We start from the raw sequence: 11,461 nt of genomic DNA, 5'->3' as shown, positions 1-11,461 counted from the left end.
GCATACATCACTGCGACACAAACAAACCCGGGATGAGCTGTACATTTAATAAACATAGTTCATTCTTACTTTATGTTTCTCTATTACACATATGCTATGAAAAAAAAAAAAAAACATTTCAAAGTACTGTTGTTCATCCTTGAGGTCTGGACCTCGTGTGGGGTTGCCTGAAATGTCTAGTAATTGTAAAAAATAAATATAATTAAATAATAATTAATAAATAAAAATAGAAATTAGGTTAAAAAAAATAGATTAAAATTATATTTTTACATGTTTATATTATTATTATTATTTCTTTCAAATAAACATCACACAATAAATATCAAATAACTATACCCTAAACTTTCTCAAATATAAATCTAGTTCAAATAAAATGCATATTCTATATCAGCAATTCTCAACTGGTGGGTCGGGACCCAAAAGTGGGTCACAGACCTGTACTGGGTAGGTCGCGGACACCTGGTCAAAAATAAATATATACTTAATGTCTCTCATGTTGGAGTTGTCTTTTATAAATGTATAGATTATGTTTTGTTTTTTTTTAAAAAAAAAAAAAAAAAAAAAAAGGATTAAATGTTTTCAACAGCTATTTTTGGAAAAACTCCTATAAAAGTGGGTTACAATTTAATTGACGTGGCAAAATGTGGGTCCCAGGGTGAGACCAGTTTAGAACCCCTGCTATATATGGTATTTGTAGAACACTTTAAGAAACAAAAAGGACTCTGGGATCGTCGGACATTTGTGATATCAACATTGAGTCACGACCTGAAAAAGGTTGGGAACCTCTGACTTATTCATTATAGATAGATAGATAGATAGATAGATAGATAGATAGATAGATAGATAGATAGATAGATAGATAGATATAACCCCATTCATATGTGTATGCATAATAATATGTACATATATATTTCATTCTAGATATAAATATGACTCAAAAATATTTATTTAAGCTCGAAAAACAAAATATACTCCTCTATATGAAGTCCATTACTCTCAAAAACAATCATGTTTGCTTTCCCAAGCATTGCAAGCTGCTGATCCTCATGAGCTGACATTATAAATGTATTGTTCCACACAGAACAACTTCCAAGTTGCATATAAAATCATGCCAAAGTCTGCTTTACAATGCATACAGACAAGTTTGTTGTAAAGAAGCCCTGTCCTTTGGATGGAAAATAACAAGTCTTGTCTTCTTAGGCTTTGCACCCTTTTATTTTGCATTGTTATGGAAAACCACTGGATTTGGACAGAGCACAGAATCATTGAGGTCACCATAATAGAGAGTGACAGCACCCCTTTTCAAATCTATTTAGAAGTAAAATCAAAATTCCTGGGAAAGTGAATCCACTGTGCACAGAGTATCTTATGCTTTGTTTGGAAATGGATGTCTTGAGTGCTGAGTGCATACTTAAAAACATGTACAATTTACTGTATTAATAAGATCACAAAAGCAGTCATTTTAGAATACTTTCAACGCTATCTTTATTTACTAGTCTTTGCAGTAGCAGTTATATATGATGAAAAAAAAAATAGTTAAACCCAGGCTGTAAGCTTTCAATAAATGGAATATCATATTACTTCTAAAGTGAATAAGAGGACAATTGCAAGCTCAACACTTTTTCTGTTCAGCTCCCAAGTCCATTAGGAGTCACAGTCTACCCTTCACAGTCGCTTTGCACTTTCTCAAATTAAAAATCTCATGGCTGATCCCCTCCATTGCTCTGCCTTTCAGATATTGACCTTGTGATGATACAAAATAGCTTCTTCCTCACTGCGGGACCCCATAATGAGCCAATACAAAGAGGCTTCAGTTCACTGCTCACCTCCCTTTGGTGTCTTCCAGGGTTATTGTCAACCTTTGTCAGCCCAGGAGGAATTTGGGGTAAAAGATTTTCCTGTAGTCTAACAGTACTCAGACAACTTCTACTCTCAAGCTAAAACACAAAGAACAGAAAGAAACTGGGAGGAGAAAAAAGGGGCTGGTAAGAGGCCTTTAAAAAGTTACAAAATCAATAGTAAAAACCATTTATTTGGTTGCATCATCTCATAATCTTGGGTGTGGCAAGCCAGCTATATAATAAGCTTTCATTCCAGGGCCAAAAAAATGATGACATTATTCTTCATTTATTCATATATGAATAATTTATTCAGAATAATTTATGGATATATAAATGAGAAGACCAAGAAGTCTAAGGTCAAAAATGAAAGGACTTTTTTATGCATTTATTCAAATGTTAAAGTTCATTCATCTTCTGAACCAAATACATCTACAGGTTTGCAGGGTTCTGCTGCTGTCTAACCCTATAGTTAGTGACATATACACAGACGCCAATGAACCTATAACACACATGTCACATGTTTTTAGAATATGGGAGAACATGTATACTCCTTCCTCTCACGCTCCCATTTGGTGGTCAAAGGCTATCAAAGGAGGCAGGACTGATTATGGAGCAAATGGATAAATTATCATTACAACCTCATTTAGGTGCACGACAATGAAATACTCAATTGTGGACTTCATCCACTTGTTTTTCCCAACAAATATTTATTATCAGGATGAAGACAAACAGAATAATGCCTGAAGTAGACTGCTAAATGTTTACTATTTTTCAAGATAAAACATTAAAATGGGTGACATTAAATCTAAAATGGCTTGGGGGGCCACCTCTGCTTGACAAACATTAATGTAATCTGTCCAAAGCTGTTCAATACAGTATGAGGATCTATATCAGGTGTCTCTATAGAAATAGAACAAGGCAAATTTATTTGTATGGCGCATTTTAAACTCAATGTGCTTTACATGATCAAAAAGTGCAGCAGAAAACATTCAACGGCATAAAGTTGGCAAAATAAATAAATAAATAAATAAAATAAAATAAAAATCATCACTAAAATCATTTAAAATCATCAACAAACACATTACATGGAGAAAAAGAGACCAATGATATCACCAGCCATATCACTGTGAGTTTTTCTTTATTAGTCCTTAAACTTTTACAGAAAAATTAGTTTTACAATAAATTAGCGGCTGATGAAATGTTACAGAGTACAATTATCATAACAAAACCTTTTACAGCCAATAATATGAGAATAACAAGCAAACAAAATAACAGTCTAAAACTTTGCAACCAGTGAGAACAGGGATTATTCTTCCTACATGGTAAGATCTGTCAGGATGAACATTTTTCTATGATAATTACTTAAAGTTTAAAACAAAACCATACAAGCCTCAACAAGATTGTGTTATTTGATATTTGTTTTGTTTTTCTTGTGTAAAGGACCCTTTGAGAACTTGAGATTTGTCCCAGGTGACCACCTGCACCATTGTTGTTTTCTGAATACTTACAGCACATGTATCAAACCCATTGGACTCACTTGAATGTTATATTCTAATCAGACCAATATTTGTCATTTCTACATTCCGTGCTGCCTGTGACCAATGTTGTTTTCCTTTTGATTGATTTGGAACTTTAGATACATATCGGTATTTGTCAATTACAAACTATTATAAATGCTAAAATAATTTTAATTCACTAACAAACTGAAATGTTTGAATGTACTCTCTTGTAAGGGATGCTTAAAAGTATATGAACTGTTCAGACCAGGCCCTGTGGCTATTGGTCAATATCTGTAGAGCAGGTTTAAAGTAGGTAATATATGTATAGTGCAGTAATCATAAATAGTTTAGATTATGCAAAGTATTTCATTGAACTATAAATAGATAGTTTGTTATTAAGAAAAAACTGAAGGAAATGCAACCCTGTTATTGTAGTGCAACTTTGTTACTAAACATAGTAACAGGTTTGCTAAGTCATGATATTGTTAGCTTTTTCTCAGGAATAGAAACTAGCTGTTTTGCTAACTTTTACTGTTGACCAAAAGACAAACTTACTTAAGTAAATAAGTAAAGAAAAAAAAAAAAAAAAAAAAAAAAAAATTTGTTCTATCTTGATCATTTGGGTAACAGTGTTGCATGAGATAGATTGAGATAAAAAGAAAAAGATGTGACTTTTCTCTACCCATGTGACGAATTTTGTGGGACACAGATTTTTTGCATAATAATTAACATTTAAAATAGTATATATAATAAAACAAACGTTTCCACAATTACAAGAGACATCTATCAACAAAATAATACAAAAGAAAGGAAACAAATAGCATTTTAAGTGTTTTAGTTAAGGTTAAATTTTGTCATCAAGGGGGTGGGACAAGAGAAAATTGCAATTTTGGGGGGTATTCCAAAGACATTTGGTGTTGGTGTTTAAAAAATTTTTTTCAAAAAATATTTTTTCCAATTATTTAGATTTGGTGTTTGTTACTTATCAACTAATTGCTTTAACAATTTGGACATTGATTTTAGGAAATTTAATGACTGGGATGAAAAATGTCCTCCAATTTTGGAATGACCCTTGACTATTCCACATTAATATGAATTTTCTAAGCTTATGATATTATTTCAATGCGTTTATGTATTTTTTTCTAGACATATTAACTTTCATTCATGCCAAAATTTGCACAGGAAACAAAAAGTTTTATATAATTTTCGAAAATTATGAAGAAAATAATATCTCTATATAACAGTTTAATTGAACTTGTTAACCTATTTGCATGCAGGTATTTATTTCATGTATTTATTATTTTATTGTCATTTGAGCCTGATTTGCCGCTCTGCTGACTGCGTTGCCAGGTGGGGCTGATACCCGCAAAACTGACAGGCCTACAACTATCCCCAGACAAAAATAAAGGCTTTTTATAAGTTAAACAAATACGATCACTGAACACATAGCAGCTTCTTTCTACTCAGTAAATGTAGACTGCATTTAACATTGATATATCGAGACTTTGATTACATTTTATGCATCATTATTATTTGTTCAAAATTGTTGCAGTGCAGCCCATTTAAATTTTATAAAAACACCAGCCATAAAAGTGCACCTTCACGTATCACAATTTTGTTTTTAAATTGATAGATGGATTACATGTATTTAACTATAACACCAAATACGAGGTTATCACAATTTTGATGCGGGAAATCACCGCTTGCGTCTGGCAACACTCAAGTCTGCCCAGTGCATACACATCTCGTCGTGTGTGGAAGTCGTCTCTGCGTACAGGCTGTTCCCTCGCTAAATTTCACATTTTGTCCCGTCAAATGCACGGTGTAGGGTTCTAGTGTGTCTGTACGTGGGTCGGAGCTGGCACTATGTCGGCCAACACTCAGGGTGAGTCCTATCTATGATTGATAAAGAGTATGCCGTTAGCTGTGATGCTAAGGTTCAGTAGCATAGAGGGAAGGCCACACCATGGTGGTTAGCTTTGGCTAAGCTACAGAAACGTTCCATTGACAAACGGTATATGCGAACTTTAGCTCGGCAGCTAAGCTAGTAGCATATTTGAATGTATTGTCTTTTATAAACACATTGTTTGTGATCTTCAATTGACTAAAAAAGACACCCAAAACGACACAAGATTTACGTTTAGCAATTCCAGCTAGTTCATTTGCCTTTTTTAAAAAAAAATATATGTTCAGGTTTTCGTTTATTCAGACAAGGTTTTTCAGGAAAATTTTAACCCCTGACATGTCAACTACCAGTCTTCCTCAGAGGTGATGTGCGCTGATGTATCCCAAATCACAATAACATTTTCACTAACAATTTTTACTCATTCACTGCCAGCCATTTTCAGAGCAACCAACCCCCTCAGTGCCAGGCGTTTGAGATGATTTTCACTGACCCACAGAATATTTTGTCCTATGACAATCTGACATCTGAAACCAGATTTTGAAAGATTAGACTCTCTACTTTCATCAAACAAAGGAATTTTGTTTCTAGCTTGTTTTGTTCTTCCATAATCAGCAGTTGAATAGAGGCAAATTTCACACAAATCACCAATTTATGTCCACATTACTAAACCAAATGATATTTATAGACGTGAATGGCACTCAATGAATTAAGAACCAGACTATCAGTGATTTGATGATTTGTGACGTAACCGACCATCTACTATTTTTTTTTTATGTTTTTTTTTTTTGTTTTTGTTTTTTTTTACAGTATAATGGAAATTATAAGTAAAATAATAGTAATGAAGATAAAGACTTATATACACAAATACATAATTCAAGATTCTGTTGGTTCACTGAAGGACGAATCAAATATGCAGGATAGGTTTCCGATGACGTCACGAATTTCCCACAATTCCGTAGTCAGCCATGTTATGTGGCAGCTTTTGTTATTTACATCTTAACACAATCAATTTTTGTCCCCCGAAGCTTTCAAAATGACGTCGAAACCGGATAAAAATAGCCAAAAAGAACAAACAATCTACAGAGATTTTTGTAATTTTTTGGATACGTTTATAGCTTTGTACAACAAAAACTGTCCGTTAAAGAAACAAGAAGTTTGCAAAATGTCCTTGTATGACTAAAAGGTTGCAAAACGCTTGTAAAAAGGAAAATAATCTCTACAAAAAATCTATTAAACTAAAAACAAAATAATCTGAGAATAGGTAACTATAAAGATAATTCCACTGATATAATGAGATCAAGTAAGAAATGATATTATTAAAAAAAACTTTAAGAATTGAATAAAAGTAACACAAAAAATGTCTGGGCAATAGTAAATAGTGTATGGTTCTAAAAAGATAGATTATCCAAGTTATTTTATGGACAGCAATGAAGAATGTGATATCAACAAGGTTGTAAACGGTTTTAACAAATTGGTTGTCAATGTTGGTCCGGATCTTGATTCCAAAATAATGGCTATAGAAGAGATTAATAATGCATTAGATAAGAAAAAATTTTCATTGGGCATATTTATAGATCTAAAAAACAGTGGACAACAAACTGTCATGGAAGCTACACATAAGACTCATACAATCTAAGGTTGCAAAGATTATTGCACTAATAAACAAAGTTAAAAACATTCTTGAGTATGATGCTGTTTACATACTGTACTCCCCGTTAATACTACCATACTTAACTTATTGCTTAGAAGTATGGGGCAACAACTAGAAAAGTTCACTACATCCTCTCTTTTTTATTACAAAAGCGTCCTATAGGAATTATACATAAAGTTGGTTGCATTAATCACACAATCTATCTATTTTTAAAATATGGACTTTTCAAGCGCACTGATTTGATAAAACTATATACTGCACTCCTTTTATACATGCCATGTAATGTCCATAAATTATTTTGTAAAAATGACGGGCAGTATAACCTGAGGGCATGTGATAACTTTAAAGTCCCATTGGTGTGTGTGGAGTCCTACTCTGGAATGGTTTGGGGAACCAAAACATTGCAAAAATATTTACAAGTTTAAAAAGAAACATTAAGAGAATATGTTATCAGAGTAAGGAAATGAAGAGTGACTGCTGAAAGTTAACTTCTTAGGTAGTATATATAAAAAAATAAACATAATAAAAGGCAATAACAGTGCTCAAAAGATCGTCATGCTTGAAGACGCTGAACTATAAGAATAGCAGTGATTTTTGTGATATTTTTTTTTTAATATAGACTATAAAGGCAAAGGATGTATCTGGGTGAACAATGTAGGACAGGGGTGGCAAATCCTGGTCCTCAAGAGCCACTATCCAGCATGTTTTAGATGTTTCCTTCTTCCAACACACCTGATTCAAATGAGTAACTCATCATCAAGCTCTGCAGAAGCCTGATAACGATCCTGGTCATTTCAATATGTGTATTTATAATTATGTGTATATTTTATTTATTTATTTATTCAGTTTATTTCCGACATGGTTGCATTCACAGTTTTCTTTTTCTCTTTTTTTTTTTTTTTTTGTACATGCCGAAAAAGGAGACGAGAGAAGCAGGTTGCTTATCCGAGTCCCGTCCCCTATTTTGAACACAGAAAATTTACATCAGAGCTTGTCTCTCTGGTCAAACATTCTCTGGTTCTGAACACAATTTCATTTTTTTTCTTTTTTTTTTGTCCTTTTTTGTGTAGGACTTATTTTCATCTGAAGTCAGTGTTGTCTTCTTTTTTTATTTTTTTTTTATTCTTCCTCTCCATCGTTGTTCGTGTCGTCCTTCTTCTCCGTAGATTTCATTCCCAAACGTTGTGTTCCTCCAGTTCAAAAGAAAAGTTCATCTTCTTTCTCATTGATATGTTGATCTCGTATTCTTGCAAAAATGTCTTCCGAGTTTTTTCTTTATATCTAGCCAAGTTTGCAGCTTGTTTTGTCTCTGCATCAAGGCTATTCCAGCTGGTAATAGCTCTGTTGACAGTGCTGTATTTTCCAATGTTAGATTTAACCCTTAACATTATTGTCTTAGTTCATAAGCAGTGTGTTTGTGTGTGAAACGTTTTTGTATTTGATATGGGAGTGTTTTTAGTGATGCCCTATATGCGAGAATTTGTGTGTTGTATATGCATATATATGTTTCTTGCATGTAAACTGTTTTAACTGTTTTGTGAAAGGAAGCGATCACTGATATGAAATTACGATACTTACAGGGGTGGGAACTTATAAGTTTACTTCCTCCCACTCGTTTTTGAGTTATGTACAATATTATCTATATACAAAAGTATGTCAAAATGTCGTAACGCTGCAAATGTAATGCGTAAAAGTATATGTAATGTACATTGAACTCGGAATAATCATTCAAACATTCCTTACGTGTTCTCTTATGAAGAAAGCACCAAAGCATTTTCTGATGGCTTTCTTGTGTCCCTATGAAAATAGAAAAAGACAAGATTCTCATTTCCCACCATGTAATATATATTTTTTCTTTTTTTTCCCACCACGTACTGTAATAGCCGTATCCACAAAAACCCCATTGACTTCACACTACACATCGTACAGGAACGCCTCAGTAATGACGAAGGCACTCAAAAAACCCACAAACCTCACAGTTAATGACATCTCTGGACTCCTCGAAATTTGTTGCAAAATTCACATACTTTCAATTCAAACAGACAATATACAGGCAAAAAGACAATAGCCTTTTTGGACATGGAAATCCACCACAAAGTTTGTTGAAGTTTGTCTTGACCACAATTGTTTTTATCTTTTGTTGGAAATTGTGTTGTAAATGCAATCGCAGGAGGCAAAATCATCAGGCCTTTTTTTTTTAAACAAACAAAAAAAAAAAAACAACAACCAACATGTTTCCGTGAGACTTGCTGTTATATTGACCTCTGACTAATACCAATTTCATTAATACATTAGATTGATTAACCACAAGTAACTTTTTTATTTTCTTTCTATTTAGGTACACATACATTTATAGGCAAGTTGGGATCATGATCAGTTGATTACATCTATTTAAAGGTAGAAGGAGGTGTCCAGAATTAATCTGAAGTTATCCTACGCAGAGAAATAAAAATATTATCTGCTAAGAAAACTAACTTTTTCTTTATCAGAATGTTAAACTATGACACGATAGTGACCGTTATGTTACGTTTCAGATTATGAGTTTGATGACTTGGACAAACCTGGAGCTGAGCGGTCACGCAGGAGAAGAGGGGAGGATGATCTGCACAGGTAAGCACATTTGAGTGTTGATAATTGCTTTAATATTGTGACAAAATAGCGTGAAATACCTCTTCAAAACAAATCAAACACATTTTCAGCAGCTGGTCGATCAAATGCATTGGTGTGTTTATGGTGTTTAGATAGATGTTTCTATCGATCAAGGAAGAATTCATTTCTTAAAGAGAAACAGAGTTTGACGGTTTTGTAATCTTGGCCAAGTCTGCAAAAACCAAGACTAAAATATTGGAATGCAGAAATGACAACTCTATATGTTTAGAATGAATGAACATGTCATTGTAAATGATCATTAAAAGAATATCACTCAAAGCATTAGTGTTACTTCAGATTTTCTAGCAGCTTCTCTATAAAAAAAAAAGGTTTGGTGTTGTTTACTTTGTTGCAGTTATTTAACAATGAAAGGCAGTTGGTGGGTGACCATTCATATAGATCGATGGATAATTATATGTACAATCAGGGCTGTAAATATTTTGTGAATGACAATTGTGTTGGGGGTCTTTACATCATATGTATACCAGATAAAAACAACACATTTCAGGCTTAATTGAAAACGTTCACATTAGTTTTGAATCTTTTGTAGTCGATCGAGTTGTTGAAACTATAGTCTTCATCAGATGCAATGTTTAGTCCGACTGGTGACAGTCAGACTGTCATGGCCTTGCTGCTGTTTTCTATTCTGTGGTTGTCTTAAGGCTGCGATACACTGCGATTTTTTTCCAATCGTTGTACTCAGCTCCAACTCAGACTGTGCGACTCATGTGCAGAGCCCGAATGTGTGCAGCTCACTATTCATGTTCTCGCACTATATGGACCGACACTCTGACACGATCTGACTCCTCACACTGTACGTTCATACACGACACGTCGGGGTCTTGTTTCCGGAAATGTAACGTACAAATTAGAAGAAGAACTCTGAACCGTTGCCATTAAAACAGACGAAGAAGAAGAACCCGGAAGTGAAGAGACACTCGCAAATCTTCGCAAAAAAAGCTTTAAAAAAGAGGATGATCGACCAGGAACTGGCTGGACAGACGTGGGTAGAACAGTCCGTCAATTTTACAGCTGTCCTACGGTGTTTGTGCATGCGCAGTGTGAGAGTTTAAGGTAAGTCGGTCCGTGGCACTGTTTCAACTGTGAGATACCCTCACAAGAAGCTCATGAGGAGCGACTGGGTTTCAAACATGTTTGATTCCCTTACGACCATATGATTGCTGATCGGGAGCTGGTCGTGAGGTGTTAGATGCTTCTCGTGACCCCATGTATACTACACGATGCACGACACACGATCTAGCAGAGACTCGCACGATCCCAAAAATAGACACATAGGTCGAAAATCGGCTCAAAATGGGCCAAAAATTGCACAGTGTATGCCTGCTTTTAATGAATGCAAAGTATAAGTTCATGGCCCTAATAAATTAATTTATTACGTTCATTACTTGTCAAAGCTTTTTTCTGAATGCGAGAATATCGCTCAATGCTTGACACCACATGACTACGGCTACACTATGATGTGAGTCTGCTAAATTCTAAACAGGCCCTTTAAGGTAGAAGTGTGACTTTTCTGATTATGAGCTTGACTATTTTTTTGTTTTTCTTTTTTAATAACTTTGGGTGAATCCTCTGTACACACTTTGGTGAGGTTTTCTCTTCAACAGAGATACTCATACTTACCATAGCATGCTCATGTTCCTGTAATGTCACTGGTGCCAATGGAAATACTAAAAAGTGTTTATATTTATATATATATCACCAGATGGTAGTCGACTGGAGAAGGAATATTGTTCTCATTGTACAGTGAATTGAAATATGTAATTGCAGATCTCAGTCGATGTCGTAGAGTAATGATCTAGTTGGATTTGGTAATTAACAGGGAAATTACGTACTTCTAATGGGTGCTGTATACATCAGAAAAGAAAAAGGAAGACTGATTTTTGTGTTTAGCAAG

The 11,461-nt window shown here is 34.2% G+C and overlaps 1 protein-coding gene across 4 annotated transcripts in view; it reads left to right on the top strand.

Annotated features, from left to right (window-relative positions):
* Positions 1–5,064: 5,064 nt before the first annotated feature.
* The window catches only part of rbm33a (RNA binding motif protein 33a), a 30,151-nt gene continuing 23,754 nt past the window's right edge, over positions 5,065–11,461 (top strand). For all 4 annotated transcript variants that reach the window (XM_028434476.1, XM_028434475.1, XM_028434474.1 and 1 more), the window contains exons 1-2: positions 5,065–5,225; positions 9,432–9,507. In XM_028434476.1, coding sequence (XP_028290277.1) covers positions 5,207–5,225; positions 9,432–9,507 — 95 coding nt within the window. In that variant the 5' untranslated portion in view covers positions 5,065–5,206. The remainder of the gene's footprint in view (positions 5,226–9,431; positions 9,508–11,461) is intronic.

This window comes from Gouania willdenowi, chromosome 20 (assembly GCF_900634775.1).
Source record: "Gouania willdenowi chromosome 20, fGouWil2.1, whole genome shotgun sequence".
NCBI lineage: Eukaryota > Metazoa > Chordata > Actinopteri > Blenniiformes > Gobiesocidae > Gouania > Gouania willdenowi.
This window is presented reverse-complemented; position numbering and strand designations above follow the sequence as displayed.